Source organism: Quercus lobata, chromosome 5 (assembly GCF_001633185.2).
Source record: "Quercus lobata isolate SW786 chromosome 5, ValleyOak3.0 Primary Assembly, whole genome shotgun sequence".
In the NCBI taxonomy this organism is placed as follows: Eukaryota; Viridiplantae; Streptophyta; class Magnoliopsida; order Fagales; family Fagaceae; genus Quercus; species Quercus lobata.
The window spans coordinates 66841931-66868253 of NC_044908.1; the positions used below are offsets into that span (position 1 = coordinate 66841931).

At 37.2% G+C, this 26323-nt stretch overlaps 1 protein-coding gene and 1 pseudogene across 1 annotated transcript; both read right to left on the reverse strand.

Annotated features, from left to right (window-relative positions):
• Positions 1 to 606: 606 nt before the first annotated feature.
• LOC115989122 (oligopeptide transporter 1-like) lies at positions 607 to 4334 on the reverse strand. The gene is made up of 7 exons (XM_031112792.1): positions 4234 to 4334; positions 3018 to 3457; positions 2818 to 2915; positions 2136 to 2708; positions 1730 to 1988; positions 1473 to 1655; positions 607 to 1347 (listed from the first exon to the last, which is right to left on the reverse strand). The coding sequence occupies exons 1-7, from the start codon at positions 4319 to 4321 to the stop codon at positions 724 to 726; spliced, it is 2265 nt and encodes a 754-aa protein (XP_030968652.1). The 5' UTR covers positions 4322 to 4334; the 3' UTR covers positions 607 to 723.
• A 14468-nt stretch (positions 4335 to 18802) lies between these two features.
• LOC115990978 lies at positions 18803 to 24895 on the reverse strand (annotated as a pseudogene).
• Positions 24896 to 26323: the final 1428 nt, after the last annotated feature.

Genomic DNA, 26323 nt, shown 5'->3' on the forward strand with positions numbered 1-26323 from the left:
CCACACCCCACAAGATAGAATTTCTATTCGAGATTAATTTAAGTGTATATGTGTGTGAAGCTTCCTTCTGAAAACTTGAACCCGACCCTTACCCCCCACACCCCACAAGCACTTATACTTGTGGAGTGACCACCGCACCTAGCGTGAGCGGTGGTTTGGATGATTAGTTCACCTTACCACAAAAAAAGATTTGGTAGATCTGCCATTTTCAATCAATAATTTCTATCTTATTCACTTTTAGTTACTCGAATAAATATCTATTTCAATGGATTAAGATCTAGCAAAGGTTAAGAAAGGTTCAAATTCAAGCTAAATTATGAGTCAGGTAAGGCATATTCTGTTCTTAAAGATATTCAAATTACTTTAGGGATACGTTTCCTGAATGTTGTTGAATTTAAAAACCATTCTTGTTTGTAACCCTACCTTTTTTAAATTTCATGTCTAATTCATTCTGATGCTATAGTTTGTTAATGTGTCTAACATTTTTTTTTTGGTATTATTTGAATTTTACTGGTTGACCCTGAAGCTGACAGTCTTTAACATTGTCAAGCCTATATGAAGATTTGTGGTCTGAAATGTAAAGATGATTACATGACGGTAAAAAAATTAACCTTTATCTCCATCTATGGTTCTATAATCTATTTTATTAGATAGCTAAGCTTCTATACAAGAACTTTCTAGCCAAGCGCATATAGCTACACAAATCTACATATTATAATACTGTCAATGGAATACAGGACACCCTTCAACCTCTATGCCAGGGGCAGTGGGGCAACTTGCAAGTGGGCAGTGATCATCTAAATCCAATCCCCACCACCTTATTCCATTGATGTCTCTAATTTGTAATGTGAAATAGCAAAGGATGGCCATGAAAGCAACTCCAGCATCTAGCCCAGCTGATAGAATGTAATTGTGCCTTGCCCACCAGCCTTTATATCTCCTATACACAAAAAAGTTGAAGAAAATGCCCACAGCACCCCAACATAGGTAGTTCACAGCCCTGGCTGGTGGCATTCCTCCTGATCCACCTATGATGATTGGCATGTTAATGAGCCTTATCCACTTTTTTTCGGGAAACAAGCGTGAGAGTACCCACACAGGCAATGGTGCTAGGAAACCAATGAGAAAGAAATAGTTCATCTTAGAGTACAGGCCTAGCCGGCCAAACATGCGAAGTGGGCTGACTACACCCCATATGATGGAAGCATTGTAGAAAACATCATCTCCAGGGCATGTCCACGGGCTTCCTTCTGGAAGTTTAGATGGTTCACATATATGTTCTACTGAGGTCAAAAGCCACCAAGCTGTGCCGAAGTAGACTGAGGATGCAACTAAAGTCCCCACCAACTTCAGCAGGAAACATAGATAAATATTAGTATTTTTACTTTTTAATTTAATATACAGAGGTTCTAGGAAAATGTTAGTAGTGGATGGTAAATTGAGAACAAGATTTTGTAAATGAAAGAAATCACCTGAACAAAAAACATGGATTTTGGAGGAATTTTCATATAATGGCCTAGCTTGAAGTCTGACAGAAACATTATTGCTTGTGTCATGCTAATGTAGCCATAGGTCTTGAAAGCCACATTTGCAAGAGGTTTCCCAGGATACATGTAACCAATAATCATCTCAGTGATGACATTAAGTCCTGGTTCCTGCACGCAGATTTTACAATAATGATAAAACACAAAGAACAAGATGACAGAAAATTATATTCTAAATACCATACCTGGTTTGTGGTAGCAGTAATTACGCCAATTGGGAGAGTGAAGAATAGAGCCATGACAATTGCTAGCAGGACTCCCCAGTAAGGGAGTTGCAATTGTCCGCCAAAGCCTTCACAAGTAAGAATGGCAAGTCCAACAACAACGATCAATAGTACGTAAAACCACCATTGAGGGACAGGGTCATAGTTTTTCTTCATCAGTCTAGTGTGCACATCCCCGAACTTATTGTTGTATGTTGCCTTTGTTTGTTGCCAGATTTGTCTGCACAAAGAAAGGCAAAGATACAAGGAAATAAAACCTCTGAGAGCACAAAGTAACATATATAATAATTAGTTGCTTGGAAAAATGTAAGTTAAATTGCCAAATTATTATGCACAAATGTTCTTTTCATGGATAATTTCAAAATACCTTCCATGGAAGAGTGCAACATGAGAGATTGTTGCAGCCAATACTGCAAAGTTAAGACCATAACCATATACAAAGAAGATGCTGAGATTAATTTTGCTATACCCATCATATCCATCTTGATTGAATTGGAAGGTTGTATCATTCAAAACTACCGAAACATTGTATTTTCCACCGTAAGAGTTGAACACGTGTGATGAGTAAATAGGAAATCGCTTTGCTTCATATGAGTTAGTCCAGTAAGCAATAGGAATTACTATGTAGAGAACTATGAAAAACCCAGCCATTATGTTAATGATAGCAAATCCAGGGGTGGCTAAAGGAGATCCTAGGAAACCAGCTACAGTGGACCAATCAAGGGCAAAGGAGCCAATACCAAGCCCACGAAGACCAGAACCAATTTGTTGGGCTGTGACTGAGTCCTTCCATATCCAACAAACAAAAGACAGAGCAGTTATGGATGGAAACAGATAGTTGGGAACAACATAGTATGAGAAGCTTATTACAAGGACCACAATGAAGAACTGCAGCCTTGTTAGTCCTCCCTTAGGCCTAGTCTCAACATCATGCAATGCCCTACAGGTTCAAAAATAAGACTTGAGAGAGAATGAACTATATTTCCATTATGCATATATATTATAGAGAGAGAGATAGAAGAAGAAGCAAAGTGAGGGACTAGAGGCACCTAAATAGAGAGACTTGAACCAAGTTAGAAGGCCACCACATGTATGGTGAATCAACAAGAAACTTTCGAAATAGTCCTGCCCATCCATACCCTAGCAACTGAATAATCCATTATATTAGTAACTTAAGATAGAAAATGAAGTAATTCTAATGATTCTAATCATATAATTTCACTCAGTAAAATACAAACGCAGAAATCACCTGGGTGGTATGACTTAACAAAATAGCTGCCAGAGGATGAATCCCTCTATGATAGAATGCCTTGACAATGGTAATAATACCAACTGCATAAACGGAGTTTGAACCTGAATTGGCAAATATGGTTATCAGGACATGCTCCTTCAAGTTGAAGGGACCTGGATTCAACGAAAAGAACCATTTTGTTCCTGGAATGTGAAAAACTTTGTTTGGTAGATATGCTGCCATAAACCTTCCTATTGGAAGTACTACAATTTGGGCTGAGACCGATGATATATATAATGCGTTTTGGCGGTAACCAAAGAATTGATTCAAGAATGCCAGAACAGCACAAGATGTGATCCCCAAAAACCATGTTCGAAATGTCAAGCAGGGTAAAGTTGGATCATCAGTAATTGGGACTGTGAGTTGAACTTGTTCAATTGGAGAATCATTTACTGCTTCTGCAAAGCCACCAAAACAAAAGGATAGCAAATTCATATGGAAAGGTAAACTATGCAATCAGTTTCAAAGTATAACAATTACTAGACAGATAGACAAAATCATTGGAAAGATTATAGGACAGAGTTAGTGAATTATGTACATATCCCAAAATTCTTTTTGTCTAAACATATTTGAAATATTTCTACTATGAATTCAAATCTAAACTAATCATACTTGCTTTTGGCCCAAGTATGAGTTTGTTCAACATCAATTGTCGAAGTATGTTCTTTCTATTGTTCAGTCAATAGAACTTGCAGGCAAGCATTTCTAAAATATATGCTCCACCTCTGGAACATGGATCATTAATAAGATAATAGACATTTTGAAGCTTGAGAAAGCTCACTGTAGAAGAACATATTCTAAACTTTGTGTAATAATTTGGTACTCCTTGACTACAATGGTATTCCACTCCAATAAAAATAAGCCAGCTAATACAAAAACACAACATAACCTGAAAAGAGTCATATGGAAAACTTTATTACTCTAGAAGTAATTGGTTTAGAGTAGTATGTCAGCTCTAGAAGTACTTAATAAATTTTCAGGAACTCTTTTAATTATCTTGTCTGTTCAAATTCACACCATTGTTTATCAGCCCATATTGATTAAAAATAAGAGACATGCATAAAGATGTGATAATTTTGAGCTATAACAGATACTATCTTGTTTTTATTTTCTCCAGGGATATGATGATGTTACTTTTTTCTGACAAAAAGAAACTCAGAAGGAAAATGTTTACCAGAGCTTTCAGAATAAGTATGGGCAGCTGGATCAAGATTGTTGTGTTGAAAAGATGAAGGAAGCACATTAGTATCTGATTTCTCCATGCTTCACTACCTACACTTCTTTAAAAAAATAAATGAATAAGATGAAGCTATATATTATAAAAATATGAGCTGGTGGTAGCATTAATTCACGTAGGGCTTATTCCTGTCATTCGTGTACGTTACAATTTGTTTTTATTGCTTTCACTGTCATTCTCTCTTGCTTATATTTTCATTCTCTTTCAAACATTTCCATGCTTTAGTCTCTACCATGAGCTAGAACTCCTAGCAGCCATGAGAGTGTGCTAATCTAGGTGTCAATTCGGATTAGCGTGTTGGATTTGTGTTGTGTTGAGATAGGGGTATTCGACTAAATGGCTCAATCCTAATCCGTCCCATTTAATAATCATGTCGTGATCTTTCAACTTTAACCCAACCTGTTAATAAGACAGATTGACCTAACCTAACCCATTTGACAGGCTTAATAAACGAGTCGTGTTAGGTTGACATGAATATAATACAACCCATTTCAACTTGCATAATATTAAATATAACATCGATCTAGAAATAATTTTTTTATATCCCAAAAGCGGTGCATACACTTCAAGTTTTCAACTCACATTCAAAATAATATAGTTAAAAAATATAAATATATATATATATATATATAACATTCATCTAGAAATGAGTTCTTTACACTCCAAAAGAAGTGTATACACTTCAACCCAAATTCAAAATAACATAGTTTAACAAAAATAAAATAACACAGTTCAACAAAAATATAATATCAACTCACTAAATGCTAAGTATCAATATTGAAAGAATTGGAACAAATAGTAGACTAATCCTGACTATGACTACGAATATCATCCATAGATTCTTTGTTGAACTGTGGCCTTAATCAACAATCAATATATCTCATATATTAATAACGGCACATGAGTTCAAAGTTTATAGAACAAAAACATTATATAGAAAAAATTGCTGCAGAATTATGAAACACCAAGAAAATGGTTTCCTTTAATTCTAAAACTCACTAAACACATGAGAGGGAGAGAGAGAACAATAACCAGTTTGAGACTTTGAGTTTGACAATTGGGCGTGAGACTATAAAATAGTAGAGTGAGTAATATGACTGAAATAAAAAAAATAAAATTAGATATTTATAAGAAAGTTTAAAGATTTAGGGTTTTTAGGTCTTAGAGATCTAGGGTTTGTAAAGTTTCAATTTTCAATTATATTCCTTGTAAGTTTTTGAAATTACTCACTTTATATATTTTTAAATTTAAAATATATGTTGGATATAAAAGGTATTTAACAAATCTAAAATAAAATAAATATTTATTTGTTATACAAGTTAAATGGGTTGTATTAAGTGGGTCATTTTGGGTTTACATAAATAAATTGGCATGTCAAACGTGTCTATTGCGGGTTATACGAGTTAACCCGCTTATAACATGTTTCTTATCGTGTTACTTTTGAGTTGACCCATTAATGACCCAAATCCATTAAGGCCCAACCCTAACCCGCAAAAATCCATGTTGGGTTTGTGTCGTGTTCATAGGTTGGGTCGAACATTGACACCCTTACCATTGCACATGTAACACTTCCAATCAAATTGTTCTCTCTCCTTAAAAAGGACTTCATGCTATTAATGGAAATTCTTATTACAAACTTATTATTGTACAGTCCATACAAACTCCCTTTTGAAACATGATTTTATAATTTTAACAGAAATTATGTTTTGAAAACACGATTTCAGCCCATATAGCAATGTGTCACTGTGTATATAGTAAGTGCATAATAAAGAGTGCATGACTATCTATTATGAAACCTTGTCCCCACTCCAATTGTAATCAGACGAAGATCATAAGCTTTCCACACACCACATCAATTTTGATACCACTTGTTAGTAAGATTTTCATCCACTTGTAGTACACCACCATCAAATCTGATACCACCTATTAAGACAATAACAACAAATTAAGGGTCGTGAAACTACATGCATCTTGACATGTTACCTTAATTTAAAAGGCTTAAGTTTTTTATATGTTTGGACTAATTTATGCTAATTTTAATCACTCATTTGTGTTACTTAATTCTTACCATAGAAGGTTGATCATCCATACTCACACTTGAGTAATTCTTAGGTACTCTCGGAGTACGAAGAATTGTGCTCCTTCCTCTCACATTCATAGTAGAGTTCACTCATTAAATTCATAGTAGAGTCCATCATGAACGTAAGAAAATGAAATTAATACAATTTCTTTGTACTCCAAAAGTACCTAAAAATTTTCCCTCACACCTAATTAAATATGGTCTAAAGGAATAATGATATATGATTCTTGGAATATCTAGTGGTTGGCATGATGCCAAAACTATATTCCCTTTTCTAATTGAATAAGACATCAACATTTAAAGCCAAAATAAAGACTGACTCATAAATCTATGATTCATAGGATCTGATTTTTGTTTAGGGTATTTATAAGCCGCCTTGTCCCCACTCCAATTGCAATCAGACGAAGATCATAAGCTTTCCACACACCACATCAATTTTGATACCACTTGTAAAATTTTCATCCACTTGTAGTACAGCATCATCAAATCTGATACCACCTACTAAGACAATAACAACAAATTAAGGGTCGTGAAACTACATGCATGTTGACACGTTACCTTAATTTAAAAGGCTTAAGTTTTTTATATGCTTGGACTAATTTATGCTAATTTTAATCACTCATTTATGTTACTTAATTCTTACCATACAAGGCTGATCATCCATACTCACATTTGAGTAATTCTTAGGTATTCTCGGAGTACGAATAATTGTGCTCTTTCTTCTCACATTTATAGTAGAGTTCACTCATTAAATTCATAGTGGGGTTCATTATAACCGTAAGAAAATGGAGCACAACTTCTTTGTTCTCCGAGAGTACCTCAAATTTTCCCTCACGCCTAATGAAATATAGTCTAAAGGAATAATGATAAATGATTCTTGGAATATCTAGTGGTTGGAAAATTATTGAATACTCTGAGAGTACCATAAATACAAACTCCCCCCTCTCACATAAATTGTGGGTCTCACCATAGATTTAATTAGTGTGGGACCTATAGTTATGTGAGAGAAGAGAGTACGTATTTATGGTATTTCGGAAGTACCCAATAATTACACCTAGTGGTTGGCATGATGCCAAAACTATATTCCCTTTTCTAATTGAATAAAACATCAACATTTAAAGCCAAAATAAAGAATGACTAATAAATGTATGATTCATAGGATCTGAGGAAAGATAATAACAATGAAAAGATACATTAATAATAATAATAATAGCCCTAAATCCATAAAGCCAAATCTTTTTTGATCATATTTTTTAATAAAAATAATTTTTTAACAATTTTGCATTCAACCACTGCATTACACTGAAAATGAATCCTCCTCAAGAAATCTAGAATCCTTTTCACCACAAGTTCTAATATGTTTTTTTTTTATGATGCATAAAATCATCAGAGAGTTGGTCATCTACGAGCGACAATTGAAGTACTTGAAGAACAAAAAGAATGAAGAACCCACAGAGAGCACTAATGGGTATCGGCCAAAAACCCTCTGAAAGTTAAGTCAGTAATAGAAGAATCTCCAATAACTCGAAAGTGCAAGAGTTAGGAAATTTCACATACCTTGGAGAAGAGGAGACTTGGTGCTTATATAGTGTGCATTTGGGACAAACTGAAAATTTCAACTTATTTGCAATTTCATTTTATTTTTGGTACTATTCATGGGTCTCATTGCATTATTAAGTTAAATTTTACCTTTATCTATAACACTTTCAGTAAAAAAATTTCAATTTTAACTAAATAAGTTGTTCCCAAATAGATACATAGTGGTGTAGGGCGGGTTTAACTTAATTCTAGTACTTTTTTAACTGAAGGTGTCATTTTGTTTTAAATACACAATAGCAAGTGGTGAGGTTTTAATCTTCACCTTCTATTTAGTTAGTGGGTGATGTGGTAGTTTCTCATTATAACAAAAGGAGATTCCAATTAAAAAAGTAGTGGAAATAAGCCAAACTCATGTTGGACTGACCAAGATCCCATGAACATAGAATCTTCCCTTGTAGGGAAGATATGGAGTTAATGTTCCAAGATCTTCAAGCTTTACTTCCCATATCGGGAGGATACAAATATTTAGAAGGATCTTTGAACGTGATGTGCAAGTTCTTTCCATAGAGGAATGCATGAGTTGAGAACATGCAAATGGTGTGAGACTAAGTGTAATCCATCGTCAGTATTGGGTAACCCAATAGGTACTTTCCTACCCGATGGTGAATGTGAGTAGAGAGCATGGCTAACATTGCGTCATAATCAACCCAAAGGGTAAAAGGAGATCGAAGGGCAATCCAAACCCAAAGGGTAAAAGGGGATTGATGAGCAATCCAAACTTGAAGGGTAAAAGGAGACCAAAGGATAATCCAAACCCAAAAGGTAATAGGGGACTGATGAGCCATCCAAACCCGAAGCATAAAAGGAGACCGATAAATGGGGGCAACCAATAAATTATGGCTTTTGCTCATTAATTGGACTTGTAAATTATTAACAAATACATTTTTTCTTTTTCAAAAATATAATTATGCCTAAACATTACATATAGTTTTAAGAGTCTTGTTAACAGGGGCATCCATTAATGAAGCATTTAATGGCAAGTATTTTCCCACTTTTAAATTATAAGAGAAATGATATATCTACAATATATTCATAACAATATTTTCCTAACATTAAAAAAGTAATTTCAATGTTAGGAAAAAATTATAACCAACAACAATTTACCACCTATGATTTTTTGTAAAAATGTTATGAACGCAATACTTTTCTTTAAATATATTAATAAGAAGAGCATTCTCATTGGGTAATGTAAAACCCATCAAAATACAAAATATATGATATTGTTAACAAAAAAATGCATAAAAACACCAACGTTGCATTTTGCATAAATCTTTACAACTTGCTACAATGGTTGTGTAAATAGGGTCTGGTTAACAAGTACCTTTATAACATTTGTTAATGAACCATTTAAGAAACTTTTCACCACTTTCATGAGAAATATAAAAAGCTATCAAAAATGTCTTTTTTTTTTTCTTTTTCTTTTTCCGTAAAAAATTTCAAAAATATTTTTTGAATCATTGTCTTTAGGGCATCTATTAACTTTTCCTACATAGATATGCATCACCACTAGCATAGTGAAAAGGTTTTTTATTCATTTTTAATTCTATCTCGCCTCTAATGCCTGGCTCTTTTCTCTCTTCTGTTATAGCATACTTGCTTTAATATAATATTATTAATTTAATGTGAGGTATTGTAAAATAAAGAATAAAATGTAAAAAATAATGTAAAAGTGATTATATAAAATAAAAAAATAAATTTTTTTTTTTTGGTAAGAAAATACATTTTTTAAAACATAAGGGGATGGGAATGCTCTAAAGCAACACAAGCTACTACTATCTTTGGATTCAAGAGACAAAAGTTTGAAATTGGTTTGGTTTTAAAGGATCAAAGAAGGAATAACATATTTGAATCTTTCACATCGGTTAGAAAACAGGGCATTAAAATAATAAGACAAATTTGTGGAAATATGGGCCTTTAGCTCCACAAATTATTCAACAGGGTGAAAAGGAACATTTATGAGCCTCAAAAATTTTCTGAAGGGACACATAGATCCTGATGTGAGTTGTCACATTCACAGAGCATCGTCTTGCATACTACTGTGAATTGGAATGAGAAAAATCACTCAAACATGGTTCATTATCTTCTGTAGTTTGCCATCACTTTGTCCTTTTAACGATTTAATTCACAGCTTCAAACTGTCCCCAGTAGGTTTACTAGTCTAGTCCTTATCTTTATTGCAAGTTGTGCATGAGTCATGACATCCCTTGTGAGAGGGAAGTATAGTGAGTTGGGTGCATGGAATAGTTTCTACTTTTAATAGTCCTTCTCTAATGTCGTTCTTAAATGAATCTGCTCAACTTTCTAGAAATTATTCATCAAAACCAATATTCTATAATTTCAATTTCTGGGTGACTTGTTCATTGATTGGTCCCATAAGCATTTTCACCCTAATTTCATGACTATCCTATCTAATTGCATTTTCCTTTTCTTTTTTTCTTAGTAGGTTTACATTTATTGCACAACATACCAAACATCTCAATTAGAAAATTTCTAAACATTGTTATACTTCTAAACATTTTTGGCAATACATGTTGGCCATAATGAGAATAAGTGCTCCCAAAAGTCCAAACTTATTAATAATTGAGTTAAAACTTAGAGGTCCATGCGCGGTGCAATCACAACACACATGGCCTACACATCCTATAATAGGCCTTGCCAAGGTTTGCTAAGGCCTAAGGATGGAGATTTATTGCTTTAGTAAGTGTAATTAGTGATATATTATGCATACCAGCACAGGGTCATGGATGATGGAAATAAAACTCCTCTCTCTCTTTAAGGTTTCAGTTATGTTTCACAAGCTGCATATGTTAATATTATTTTAAAAAATAATTGTTTATATATAAAGAAATTTATGGAAAGTTGTGGTTGGTAGAGCAAAAGGTATAACACTCAGAATGGGAGAGTATTTTTATCCGCTTGCAGTACACCACCATCAAAATGTCTAACAATATTGCCCCATCTTTGTTACTCTAAAGTCTGAACTATCTACTTCTATTTTGTAGAAGGATGAAGTCCAAGCCTTAGTTAAGCATGGACTTAATACGTAAAATAAGCTTGAAATTTGCAGGGCTACTTTAGTTGTAACCTTTTTTGTGCACTAACCATATTGTTAAATGTGTTCAGCCTAGCATGCATTAATTACTATCCTATCTTTAATGCCACCGGCTGTTGCACGAGGAGGTAGTGATGGTGAAGGCAGAGGTGGTGGTAGTGGTGGAGGTGGAGCCAGGGGTGGTGTCGTCGTGATCCTGTTTTTCTGAGTTACAATTATTTTCTTGCTCATTACCATGTTGGAAATGCGTTCTTAGGGAATAGGGAGTGTCATGCACCCTAGTTTTCTATGAATCTATGACATCCACATTATCGACTGTTTTAGTTAGCTTTCCTTGTCTTTCACTATGTTCTGATGCAGACTCTACAATATGGATTGTTTTGGTTAGCTTTCCTTGTCTTTCACAATGTTCTGATGCAGACTATACAATATTGATTGTTTTGGTTAGCTTTCCTTGTCTTTTTATTTTTCCCTCGTTTTGAATATTATTTTTTACTGTGTTGGTTGATTGACTTAGCCATGTGGCTTGTATAAGTATTCAATAAATTAGCAAGATAAATTCACCTTACTACAAAGAAAATTTGGTAGATCTGCCATTTTCAACCAATTTATTTCTTAAACACTGTTAGTTACTCTGAACAACTATCTATTTCAATGGATTAAGATCAAGCCACGGTTTAGTATGGGTTCCATTTCAAGCTAAATTATGAGTCAGGTAAGGCATATTCTGTTCTTGAGGATACTCGGTGTTTAGGGAAAATTTCCTGAATTCTGTTGATTTTTAAACCCATTCTTGTTTGTAACCGAAACTTTTTTAAATTGCATGTCTAATTCATTTTGATGCCATATATATATATATAGATACATATAGTTTGTTTCTTTATCTTAGTATGTTAACGTGCTTCTAAACAATTTTTTATTTTTATTTTTATTTTTGGTATTATTTTAACTAGTCGCATACTCTTGCAATGTGGGAGAAAATGTAATATAATTATTTTATTAAAATATAATGTAAAATTTATAAGTTAAATAGTGCATGTGTTATTTAAAAATTTTATATTTTTATATTAGTTTTATGTAATCGACCATATGATGTACACCGCTGTGGGGCCCAAACGATTTACGGGCCGGGCCCATCTACCTGGGGAAAATCCGAAGGCCCAAGCCGAGGAGGGCTATGGCCCAAACTCGACCAAATAGCCTATGGACATCGCCGAGGACGGCTCAGTCCTCGGCAGACCCAAAGTTCCCCCTCTGAAAGGAGGGCAGAAACGGTATAGGACCGAAACCAGGACAAAAGATCTAAAATATCCAGGGAAAACTGCTGTTATTGCCATTTAATGCTCTGAACCTGACAGAGCCGCATTCTTTGGCTTTTACAACCATCCCCAACGACTTTGGGGGATAGGCTGATGGGACAAGTATCAATTTTGGAAAGATTGACCCTATACGTGGACGAAGGACAATGAACGCAGGCGAATATAAAAGGAAAAAGAAGTAACCTAAAAGGGGGGTTGGGAAAAATGGCCAGAAACCAGAGCCTCCCAGCCCACCTCCAGGAGAAAGACTCCAGGGGTGTAGGGAAACTTAAGCTCGTACGAACGCCGCGAAAACCCACCGCCTGTCAACCAGGGCCTAGCCTTTCAAACCCACGCTCTACAAATGATATTGTTAGGGGCCTTTTCACGTGCGAACCCGACACTGTTACGGTCCGTCACGAATCGCGTCCTTACAATTAGCGCCGTCTGTGGGAAGGCTTGTGTGTTGGTATAGGAAGTGGGTCGATAGAGTTTCTTCGTTATATCTAACCGTTGGTTATAGAGTTCTAGTATAAAGTTCTGTTAGGGACTTTGTTTCTTGACTAGGGGCTGGGTTGAGGAGCTAACTCCCTTAAAGCCAAGGTCCCCTGTAAAGAGCAAACTAGGCACTTGGTAGCGTTAACCGTATGGATAAACTCTAGGGGCTTGGCTGAGGAGCTAACTCCCCTAAAGCCAAGATCCCACACAAAGAGAAAACTAGGTTTTGGACAGAACCAAGGCATTGCATGGTCCTCGGACCCAAGCCTCAGGGGAAACCAACTACCTGGATGTGGAAAACTAGGTTTTGGACAGAACCAAGGCATTGCATGGTCCTCGGACCCAAGCCTCAGGGAAAACCAACTACCTGGATGTGGAAAACTAGGTTTTGGATAGAACCAAGGCATTGCATGGTCCTCGGACCCAAGCCTCAGGGGAAACCAACTACCTGGATGTGGAAAACTAGGTTTTGGACAGAACCAAGGCATTGCATGGTCCTCGGACCCAAGCCTCAGGGGAAACCAACTACCTGGATGTGGAAAACTAGGTTTTGGACAGAACCAAGGCATTGCATGGTCCTCGGACCCAAGCTCAGGGGAAACCAACTACCTGGATGTGGAAAACTAGGTTTTGGACAGAACCAAGGCATTGCATGGTCCTCGGACCAAGCCTCAGGGGAAACCAACTACCTGGATGTGGAAAACTAGGTTTTGGACAGAACCAAGGCATTGCATGGTCCACGGACCCAAGCCTCAGGGGAAACCAACTACCTGGATGTGGAAAACTAGGTTTTGGACAGAACCAAGGCATTGCATGGTCCTCGGACCCAAGCCTCAGGGGAAACCAACTACCTGGATGCGGAAAACTAGGTTTTGGACAGAACCAAGGCATTGCATAGTCCTCGGACTCAAGCCTATGGGGAAAACCAACTACCTGGATGTGGAACCAACTATGGCACGTAAACCTCAAAATCCATCCGAAGAGGACTCCTAGTTCACAAATGGGTTAGTACCTTGAATGCATAGATTCCACAATCTGCCCTCAAGTCCCTAGTGTCAAAGGGGTTAATCCGGTACGACGCAATTCATTACCCAAAAACACAATCAAAGTCCCTCGCTACTTAGCTACCCTTTCAGACGAATTATTTAGAGATTATCGTTCTCGGACATTGGTCTAGCATGCGTCGCGTAGTACTCAGCGCTTATCCCGGTTAGTCCCAAGAATTTAATTTATTGAGAGTTATCATTGTTATACTTGATAATATTTGTGAGTTTGAATTAGTAAGAACCTGTATTAAAGCATTTTTTCTGCTCGGAATATCCTTAAGAGCAAGCTTGCATTTAATATTCATGCATACAGTAGTTGTTACGGAGAAGAAAGATATGTATAGAGAAATGGACTCATGTTCTATTAAGACAAAGGAACAGTACAGTGTACAATGAAAGGCTGAAACAAGCTTACACTAAAGCTGACTACATAAGTAAAGGGAAATACAGGCGAGTGGAGAGAAAGCTGTGGGGACAGCTCAGACGAGAGGTTGGCTACTGCGCCAAGTCGTTGTCTAAGGAAACTATTCCTCGACACTTCTGCATGCCCATAACTCAGGCAGCCAAAGAACCTGACCTCAGGCTAACACCATCTACAGAAAAGGCGCAGGGAGCCGGAAGTTGGGAAGCCCCCGCAGGAATTTGCCTGCTACAAGGCAGACAATGCTGATGGTGGAAATTCCTTCTCTGGACATACCGAAAAACTGGCATGACCAGAACCTGCTTCGGATTTTGACTAAAAGAGGGAAAAAGACCCTCTCCCCTATGACGAAATGGAATGCTCCCTTGAACTTGCACCTCCTTGGCCCGTACCTCCCTACTCTGAGTCTCGGAGGGACATGACGCCTTTGTGGCGGAGGGAGCTCCTTTTTCCCAAGCCCTGCCTCAAGCATGATGAACTAAGGGAGGAATCTGAAGGATTTGTGTGTGGATAAAGTAACTTTCTCTCCTATTTATATCAAAAGATAAGATAGTGGCATTTAATTCACGCAGCGTCCCAAGGAACGCTACAGACAAAATGTCTCTGGCTCGATTTCCAACGTCATCTACAACCCTGAAGTTAGAGGAGTCTCGAGAAGGCGCACCTCGAATACTGGGACGCCCAGAAAATATCGCGTGGCCTGAGAATACGGAAATACCCCCTAATTTTGGGCCCAGTCAACTCACGGCCCAGGCCCGATTTAGCACAAGGGCCCGGGGACAGAACCTAGGTCTTGAATGGTCCTCGGACTCAAGCCTATGGGAAACCAAGTACGAAAGATGAAAATTACAAGTGTTGGACAGAACCTATGTCTTGCATGGTCCTCGGACTCAAGCCTATGGGGAAACCAAATACTTGGGTAAGTAAAGGTTTGAATTTCGTAAGATGGGCTACTTGATAAAAACGTCAAGTCACTTCGTCTACGGCTTAAACACCATAGAAGGTTAAGGCCAATAAGGGGGTAAGGAAGGTGGTGGAACGCCCCAGCATTTAGTCGTATAGGAGGGCTGTTCATTTGGCAGGGGATATGTCCTCGGACGGTTATTTCTCACACGGCGTCAAGCCTTCGGTTCTCTCCTCGGCTAGTTCCGGGTAAGTACTATTTTTTACGGGTCGGCCTTATTGTGCCAAGCACTTCTGTCAAAGCTATGACGACATCATTTTATTATCAAATATTTTGGTCTTAGTCGTCATTGAGTTAGATGCTATATTATTGTGCCGAGCAGGGCTTGCAAGTTTATGAAAACATAAAGACATAATATGCGAAACAAGGTAGACAACAATCTTTATTGATATGAAAAATTGCTACAACATACAAAAAGGGGCTCAAACGAGCCTATACAAAATGTAAACTGCCTAAGCAACCATTACATCTGTAGTACAGAAAGGTAAACTGTCAAGCGTCTTTTAAACTCGTCTTCAAAGTTTTTCCAATCTCTGCCTCATTGCTGCTCATACTAAGAGAGGGACTCACTTTAAAAAAGAAAATGAATGAAGAAGAAAGAAATAGTAAGGAAGAAATCAATGACGAAGACGAAGGGGATGAATAAAGAAAATGGAGGACATGAGTAAAGAAAGAGGAGAAGAAGAAAGAGGGATGAAGAGACAAAGAGAGGAGCAAAAGATAGAAAAGAAACAGCATCAGGGCGGAACTGGTGCTGGGAAGACAATAAGAAGAGGGAGGGGGAGGGCACCAAGGAGCAAAAGAGGGAGAAGCAGAAGCACTTAGCCCCTGCCTCCGCCCTGACTCTTAACACGCCGGTGCCATATTAGGTACGCTCGTGAGGAGCCGGATGGTAACGATCTTGGGTGTTCTCGACTCAGTCACGTCGAAAGTTTGACGTGACGAGTCCCTGCTTCGGATTTTGACTGAAAGAAGGATGAGGTTGATTTTGAGTCTTCGCCATCCTTGTCCCGATCGAGCCATGATAAGCTTTATCGGAACGTGGCGTTTTTGGGAGGGGTGGGGCTTTTGCATCCCTTGTTGTTATGGTAAAGTATTTTACGATTAAGTGTATAAACCAGCGAGTAAACCGAATCTTAAGGGAGGCTAAGTATTCCAGAGTCGCAGGAGGATGAAAAGGGATTTTTGGTAAAAACAATCACCTCCTCCTGTCCTACTTATACAGAGGGCGGAGCGGGGGGCATTTAATAGGTTCAGATCTCCAAAGGAATCAGCAAACCCAAACACGCCGGTTCCGCTTCTCCATCCCATCAAAATAAACCGTCGAATTAAAGTAGTCTCGTAAATAGTGATTATTCAAAGCGCGTTTTGGATACCCCAAGCGATAAGAACGCCTCAAGCGCGAAATTAAAAACTATCTCGTAGACCGGTGAATCTCTTGGGCATATGAGGAACCGCCAGCATGTTTAATAGGCCGAATAGATTGGGCCACAGGAGAGGTTTGGCATCACCAAAACTCCCCTTTCCAACCAAGAGGTTGGACAGCCGGGTTTTGAGGGGCTATTGTGGGGCCCAAACGATTTACGGGCCGGGCCCATCTACCTGGGGAAAATCCGAAGGCCTAAGCCGAGGAGGGCTATGGCCCAAACTCGACCAAATAGCCTATGGACATCGCCGAGGACGGCTCAGTCCTCGGCAGACCCAAAGTTCCCCCCCTGAAAGGAGGGCAGAAACGGTATAGGAGCGAAACCAGGACAAAAGATCTAAAATATCCAGGGAAAGCTGCTTTTATTGCCATTTAATGCTCTGAACCTGACAGAGCCGCATTCTTTGGCTTTTACAACCATCCCCAACGACTTTGGGGGATAGGCTGATGGGACAAGTATCAATTTTGGAAAGATTGACCCTATACGTGGACGAAGGACAATGAACGCAGGCGAATATAAAAGGAAAAAGAAGTAACCTAAAAGGGGGGTTGGGAAAAATGGCCAGAAACCAGAGCCTCCCAGCCCACCTCCAGGAGAAAGACTCCAGGGGTGTAGGGAAACTTAAGCTCGTACGAACGCCGCGAAAACCCACCGCCTGTCAACCAGGGCCTAGCCTTTCAAACCCACGCTCTACAAATGATATTGTTAGGGGCCTTTTCACGTGCGAACCCGACACTGTTACGGTCCGTCACGAATCGCGTCCTTACAACCGCCATTCAATAATAGGATGACTGATTTAAATATATCAAAAAATATTTAAAAGAAAAAATGTACACTCTTATTCTATGAAACATACGTAACATGTTATATTTATATTAAGTTTAAATTATTATAAATTTTAGAATTGTATTTTTTTTTCCAAAATAAAGTATAATGTCTATATTATTATTATTATTATTATTTTGAGAAACTAACACCTATATTATTGCAACTTTAATTTTAAGGTAATTTCATGAATATTTATCATTCTATTGCTTTTTTAGGGCCTATATCTCTAATTTCTAATGCTTAATTTGTTTGTATCTTTTAGCCCAAAATATTAAGATCAAAAACTCATTTTTTCAATCTTAATATTTGGTTTGAAAAGTATGAAATTTATTGTATTTGGAGTTCAAAATGACCCGAACACAACCGCATGGACCAAAGTGGACTGGAATAGACTAAAGTAGTAAAGTGGACCAACATAGACCGAAATAGACCAATGTGGACCACATTGGACTGAAATAGGACGAATGAACTGAAGTTGATTGAAATAGACTAAATAGACTGAAGTAGATTAAAATGCTAAGTTAATATAGCTTAACAAAATTGTAACAATAATAAATTATATGCTTTAGCTTTTATTTAGATATTATCTAGAAAGCACGGACGCGGTTGGGAGGGTGCCGCACCCGAGTTTTGACGCGGTTGCCCACGCTTCGGTGCCGCATCTGAGGCTTTTTTTTTTCTCAGATTCACACCGACTAGGCTCGATTCGCACTGACGCGGCTCGATTCACGCCGAACTGGGCTAATTCCGCCAGAATTGAGCCGTATCAGGTCATATCGGCTGGTAACCGATACGGCCAAAACAGGCCAAAATCGGCCTTGAATCACGCCGGAACAGCCGAAATTCTGACCTCAGAGGCATAGTAATGTGTTTCTTGCCTTCTTTTTTCTTTGTTTTGTGAATCAAGGCATAGTAATGTGTTTTTTCAGAATATTTTAATAGTAAAAATATATAGAAAATATAAATAAAATTTTTTTTAATAATTTTTTAATCACCGAGTTCCACCGCACCCGCACCCTATTTTTCAAAAATTGTCAAGTTCCACACTAGCACCCGCACCCGAGTCCCGAAACGCACCCGTGCTTCATAGGATATTATACAGATTTAACTAGTTAACGCTGAAGCTAACAGTCTTCCATTATCAAACCTATACAAAGATTGTGGTCTGAAATGCAAAGATAATCACGATAGAAAAAGATATAACTTTGGGGCATATAGCTAGGCTGAAATATTTATACATAAACTTTCTAGCCCAGCGCATATAGCTACACAAATCTACATAATATAATACTGTCAATGGAATACAGGACACCCTTCAACCACTACTCCAGGGGGCAGGGGCAGTGGGGCAACTTGCTAGTGGGCAGTGATCATCTAATTCCAATCCCCACCACCTCTTTCCATTGATGTGTCTAATTCGTAATGTGAAATAGCAAAGCATGGCCATGAAAGCAACTCCAGCATCTAGTCCAGCTGATAGAATGTAATTGTGTCTAGCCCAGCAGCCTTTATACCTCCCATACACGTAAAAGTTGAAGAAAATGCCAACAGCACACCAACATAGGTAGTTCACAGCCCTGGCTGGGGGCATTCCTCCTGATCCTCCTATGAAGATTGGCCTGTTAATGAGGCCACTTTTGTTCAGGAAACAGGCGTGAGAGTACCCACACAGGCAGTGGTGCTAGGAAGCCAATGAGAGAAATAGTTCATCTTAGAGTGCAGTCCAAGACAGCCAAACATGCGAATTGGGCTGACTACACCCGATATGATGGAAGCACTATAGAAAACATCATATCCAGGGCAAGTCCACGGGCTTCCTTCTCGAAGTTTAGATGGTTCACGTATGTGCTCTACTGAGGTTAGAAGCCACCCAGATGTGCCGAAGTAGAGTGAGGATGCAATTAAAGTTCCCACCAACTTCATTTGAAAACATAGATAAATATTAGTATTTTTACTTTTCAGCTCAACATCCAGCGGTTCTAGGAATATGTAAGTAGTGGGTGGTAAATTGAGAACAAGATTTTGTAAAAGAAAGAAATCACCTGAACATTAAACATGGATTTTGGAGGAATTTTCATGTAATGGCCTAGCTTGAAGTCTGACAGAAACATTATTGCTTGCGTCACGTTAACATAGCCATAGGTCTTGAAAGCCATATTTGCAAGAGGTTTCCCGGGATACATGAAACTAATAACCAACTCGGCGATGACATCAAGTCCTGGTTGCTGCACATAGATTTTACAATATCAAACACACAGAACAAGAAGACAGAAAATTATATTCTGAATACCATACCTGGTTTGTGGTAGCAGTAATTACACCAATTGGGAGAGTGAAGAGTTGAGCCATGGCGAATGCTAGCAGGACTCCCCAGTAAGGGAGTTGCAATTGTCCGCCAAAGCCTTCACAAGTAAGAATGGCAAGTCCAACAACAACGATCAATAGTACATAAAACCACCATTGAGGGACAGGATCCTAGTTTTTCTTCAAAAGTCTAGTGAGCACATCCCCAAACTTATTGTTGTATGTTGCCTTTGTTTGTTGCCAGATTTGTCTGCATAAAGAAAAGCAAAGATACTAGGAATTAAAACCTTTGAGAGCACAGAGTAACACAAGGAATAGTTAAGTGCTTGGAAAAATATAAGTAAAATAGGCAAATAATTAAGCACATATGTTCTTTTCATGGATAATTTCAAAATACCTTCCATGGAAGAGTGCAACATGAGAGATTGTTGCAGCCAATATTGCAAAGGTTAGACCACAAGTATATTCAAAGAAGATGCTGAGATGAATTTTGCTATACCCATCATATCCATGTTGATCGAATTGGAAGGTTGTATCATTCAAAACTTCAGAAATATTGTATTTTCCACCATCAGCATTGAACACACTTGATGAGTAAATAGGAAATCGCTTGGCTTCATACGAGTTTGTCCAGTAGCCAATAGGAATTAATACATGGAGTACAATGAAAAAACCAGCCATTATGTTAATGATAGCAAATCCAGGGGTGGCTAAGGGTGATCCTAGGAAACTAGCTACAGTGGACCAATCAAGGGCAAACGAGCCAATACCAAGTCCACCAAGACCAGAACCAATTTGTTGGGCTGTGACTGAGTCCTTCCATATCCAATAAACAAAGGACAGAGCAGTTATGGATGGAAACAGATAGTTGGGAACAATATAGTATACGAAGCTTGTCACAAGGACCATAAGGAAGAACTGCAGCCTGGTTAGGCCTCCCTTAGGCATAGTCTCAACATCATGCAATGCCCTACATGTTCAAAATTTTGAATTGAGAGAGATGATAAACTATATTTCCATTATGCATATATGTATATATGTACTTATTATGGTGAGAGAGAGAGAGAGAGAGAGAGAGAGAGAGAGAGAGAGAGAGAGAGAGAAAAGAAGCAGCAAAGCGGGGGACTAGTGGTACCTAAATAGGGAGACTTGAACCAAGTTTGAAGGCCACCACATGTATGATGAATCAATAAGATACTTTCTTAAAAGTCCGGCCCATCCATATCCTAGCAACTGAATAATCCATAAAATTAAATCATTTAGGAAGAAAATGAAGCAATTCCAATAGGTGTAATCATATAATCTCAGTAAAGCATAAACGCAAATCACCTGGGTAGTATGACTTAACAAAATAGCTGCAAGTGGATGAATCCCTCGATGATAGAACACCTTGACAATGGTGATAATATTAATTGCATAAACCGAGTTTGAACCCAAATTGGCAAATATGGTTATCAGGACATGCTCCCTCAAGTTGAAGGGACCTGGAATCAACGAAAAGAACGTTTTTGTTCCTGGAATGTGAATGAATTTTTTTGGTAGATATGCTGCCGCAAGCCTTACTAATGGAAGTACTACAATTTGGGCTATAACTGATGATATATGTATTTTGGCGGTAACCAAAGAATTGATTAGCGAAGGACAGAACAGCACAAGATGTGACCCTAAAAACCATGTTCGAATTGTCAAGCACGGTAATGTTAGATCAGCTGTAATTGGGACTATGAGTCGAACTTGTTGGGAAAAATTCTATAATATTGTGAATAAATTTTAGCAAGCACAGCGGAAGCACAATCACACAAAAAACACAAAGATTTACGTGGAAACCCTTTCTCCTTAAAGGAAAAAACCGCGGGATAAATTTCAAATAATTTTACTATATAAAATAGAGATTACAACACTTAGAGATACAACTTAAGTAAAAAAAAAAAAAAAAAACTCTCTTTTTCTTTTCACTCACTGCTCTCTTCCTTACTGTGTATTTTCTCTTACTCTCTCTATTTTTCACTTCTCTCTTGCTTGCTCTCACTCACGCAGCTCTTCAAGACTGAACTAGCCCTCACCACACTCTTGGGACTTCACTTCTTTTCTTCCTCTGCCCAAATGGCCGAATGGCCTCTACCTTTATTTCTTCATCTTTTCCTTCTTTTCTCCCATTCACACTCTTCACATCAAGTCACATTAAATACAAGCCACTTACTTTGACTTTGCTTCAACCAAAATCCCCTTTTTCAGCTCTCATTGGCCGAATGGCCTTGCTTGTTTCTTTTCTCTTTTCTTCAGCTCTGCCATAGCCGAATGACTCTTGCTTTTGCTTCTTTCTTTTCTTTCTTTCTTCAGCATGTTGGACACGCCTAAGCCAACCAACCCAATTACTAATGCTGACTTTTGTACATGATGAAGAAAAGATAAGAAACATTAAAGACAAGCTCATTAAACGAGCATGTCTATTACAAGTGGGCTGAATTCATAGTGCAATGCACCCAACAGAACTTGTTCAATTGGAGAATCATTTAGTGTGCATTTGGAGAATCATTTACTATTCATGGGTCTTATTACACTTTTCGATACTATTCATAGGTCTCATTATACTATTTCAACTAACTTTTATTTTTATCTACAGTACTTTCAACAAAAAGTTTTCAGTTTCATCAAAATAAGCAAATCACAAACGAACTCTTACTTGTTCAATTTGGTTCCATTCATCTATGAGTTAAGTCAATTTGGTTCATTTTAAAATGTTATATTCAACTTGCAATCAATTTAGTTCCTATTATTTCAATCTATAGTCAACTTGTAGTTATAATTAATATTTTCTGTTAGTGAGTTGATGATAAGGATCAAATTGACTTCAAATTAAAAATAAAAATAACTAAATTGACTGCTACCAAAAATATAGAAACCAAATTGACAATAACTCCAAAATGAAATTCTAATTTGCCATTTTCTATTTTAATATTCTTAATATAAGTAAAGAGTAATGTCTATTACGCACAACCAACTCTTGTATACGGATCCATGGACCTTTGATGGCTGAAATACATGATGCTACGATAAGTACTCTTATCAATCCATTTACATGACAATGGGACTTAACTCTATTGTCATCTGCATTTAGCTCCACAGACGTTGATCTCATTCAAAAAATTCCATTAAGCACGCGTTTGGATTGTGTTTCTAGTGCTACGTTTGTGTTTTCCTTTTTTCTTTTTCTTTTTTTCTTTTTTATTATTAAGAAGTGCATTTCACGTGGGATTTTGTCTGTCAATGGATCTTGTGCAATGTGCATGGGACCCACTACCTCTTTGACTAGCAAAATTTTCACTGAAATATGTCTGTCAATGGGTCCCGTGCACTGTTCACTCACTCATAGTACTTTGGAAGTGCTCAAGTCTTTCAATGGGTTCCACAGTACTATTCACATATTTAAAAATTATTTTTCTACAGTGTTTTCAGTTGTCAATAAAATAAGCGGTATCCAAACGTACCCTAAGTCACAGCCTTGCCAAAGATGTTCTCTATTTGCCCTATGTGCAATCCGGCCAATACTTGGTCAAGTTGGGCTAATACTTCCTCAAATCTGAAACTCGTTGCATTGTGAGTCAGGCACAACCAGCTCACACAAAAAATCTCTAGAAAAGCATTTGGAAGTTATCGCTGCCTAGCAAAATAAAAAAACTTCCTATGGTGAGCAAGCCGTAATGCACTGCCTACCATGGCAAATCTGGTTCGTCGCTGCATCATTGATAATCCAACTTGTCCCCACTGCACAAACCGAGCCGAAGATGTGTTGCATGTACTTTGGAAGTGCCCAAGTCTTTCTTCAATCTGTGATGATGACCCTCAATGGAATTTTAGGCATACTATTTGTTTGTTTTAGTCTTATTTAGACTTGCTCAAAGTATATGTTTTTATGTAAAGTTGGAATCGAGTGACTACAAGATTTACTGTATAAATCTGTCTGGCTCGATCGATCGAAAATTAAACTCGATCGATCGAATTTTGTGCAGATCGTTTTTCTACAGAATTTTCCAGCTCAGTCCAAGCCCATTTGACGTGTAGGATTTTATGTTTTGCCCTAAGTATAAAAGGGAAAACCCTAGCTATGTTTTAGAGTTGCCCTTTATGTTGTATGTGTGAATCTTCTATGAGATCTAGAGGTGGTTGCCTTTACATATACTTAGGATTATCAAGAATCAAGATTATGTCAAGAACTTGATGATCAATTCAGTTGCTGTTTCGAGAGCTTAAAAATATACAAGCAAGAGTGCTTGTGATTGCTGGGAATCCAAGAAAGAAGTAGTTTGTAGACTCGAAGCTGTCATATGGTCATGGTAGTAAGTTTTTTACTTGAGGTAGCAATAGGATGTTAGTGGTCTAAGTCACTATTGTGTAAACTTCAATTCTTTTATAGTGGATTCGTTTTATCTTGAGGATAACTAGGTTAAATCCTTCCCAGGTTTTTTACCGGTTCAGTTTTCCGGAGTTATCATATCGTTGTGTTCTTTATTTCCGTGCTTTACAATGATATGATATATTTGTGTTAACTTAGATCTGATAATTTAACTAAATAATTACTTGGCTAATTAACTAGGTTAATCTGATTGTATTTTAAAGGGGATCTAAAAATGTACAGATGGAAAATATCCCATTGTACACCCTTAATGTTTATCAGGCAGATTTGCTTTCACTTTAACAAAAGTTTTCAATTTTTCTTTCTCCTAGAAAAAATTACAGATATACACACAAAGCTACTTGGCAAAATAAATAATGGGAAATAGATATAAGTGGAAGTAGTGGGGAATAATGGCATACCACAATAGTGTGTACTTTGTGTGCGCTAGCCATTATTCATAGATGGTAAGCAAACAATTTATATGTAAAATATATTTTTGTTTTCAAAATTTGAATAACATATTCAATCAAGAAAATCCCTTCAGCTTCATCAACAATATTGTTATTCTCTTCCGGACTTTGCTGTACAAGCGCATTGAAGAACTCTCACCACAAGGCATATATCATCCATTAATGAAGCAAAGATTGTTGTATCTCCCACTTGCCTTCTTTAACGTTGGACTCCATGACAACGTAACCAAATATCACAGTATCTAGAATCACTGACAGTCTTCCTTGTTATAAAGGAAAAATAGTTTATGCACTAGGTCCCGTAGGACCCACCTGTCAATGAGACAATAGTCTCATGCACATATGAGATACTATCTCTATGATAAATGATAAAACTAAACAAAAACTTAGTATAAGTTTCTCGGATTGGGTTTAGTAAAATTTAAAGTTTTTTTTTTTTTTTTTTTTTTTTTCCTGATTTTTTTTTTTTTTTTTTTTGGGAAAATTAGGCCCAGCTGCCCATCAGTAATTAATGGGGACCGAAAAAGTTGATCTTGCTAGATCCGTAGAAAAATTATAGTTCATTATATATTCAAGAATAGAAAAAAATAACATGTCCAAAGTAATTCTTTCTTCATTGTCCAACTATAAGAAGAACACTATAACCATAAGTCGGTGAATGTCTCTATAAAAAAAGAACACTATATAAGTCCCCTTATTATGTACAAAGAAACAATCACACGTTTATTTTGCCTGGTTTCTTCATTATTATTTTTGCTGTGAAATAATGAAGCTCTTGCCAACCAAGATGGCTAAATTACTACTTCTTGTTATATTGGTCATTATGATAGTGGTGAATGAAGTAGCGGCCAGAGGTGGCAGCAGTGGTAGTGGCCAGGGTGGAGGTAGAGGCAATGGCTGTGGCCCTGGTGGAAGCAGAGACCGTGGAGGCAATAGATACGGTGGGGCTGGTCATGTACCTCATTGTGGCACGTCTAATCGTACATGTGGTAGAAGAGGAGCTGCTTCCAAGTTTGGCTATAGTCACTATAATTTGGTTTTTGTAATTGCCTGTTACTTTTTAGTTTATGCAATATTGTAGTTAATTTTATGATACAAAACCAACTGTTAGTTTAAGTTCTAAAAGTAAATTTTGGGGAGAATTGTTGTTGATTGTATGGGGGGTTTGTTAAGTTCAGTTCTATTGAGGTTTCTAACTATTTTATGGTGTAGTTTTATGATTTAAAATGGTTTGAACTACTGTTTTTGTTCTTGTCTATTGGGCTAATTTGGTTGTTTGTTTATTTGCATACCTTTGAACTACAAATTTTTCTAGAAGATGAATTCTTGCAATATAAGTAATTTCTTTATAAGAAATTTGTCCATAGTGCTAGCAAAAGAATAAAAGATAAAATTTAAATTCATTCAACATATTCAACTTAGGCATTCAACAGTTATATTGTTCCTGTTCAATTACATATTCAAGCATTATTTTAGTGCATATGCGTACGTACAAAATGTATTATACAAATTCAACTAAAGATTAAAGCACGCATTAATAGACTAGCTATTTGAAAATGTGCATTTTAAAAAAAAAAATAGTGATTTTAAAATATGTCTTTAGAAAACACATTTTAAAAAATTAAAAATTAAACATTTAATTTG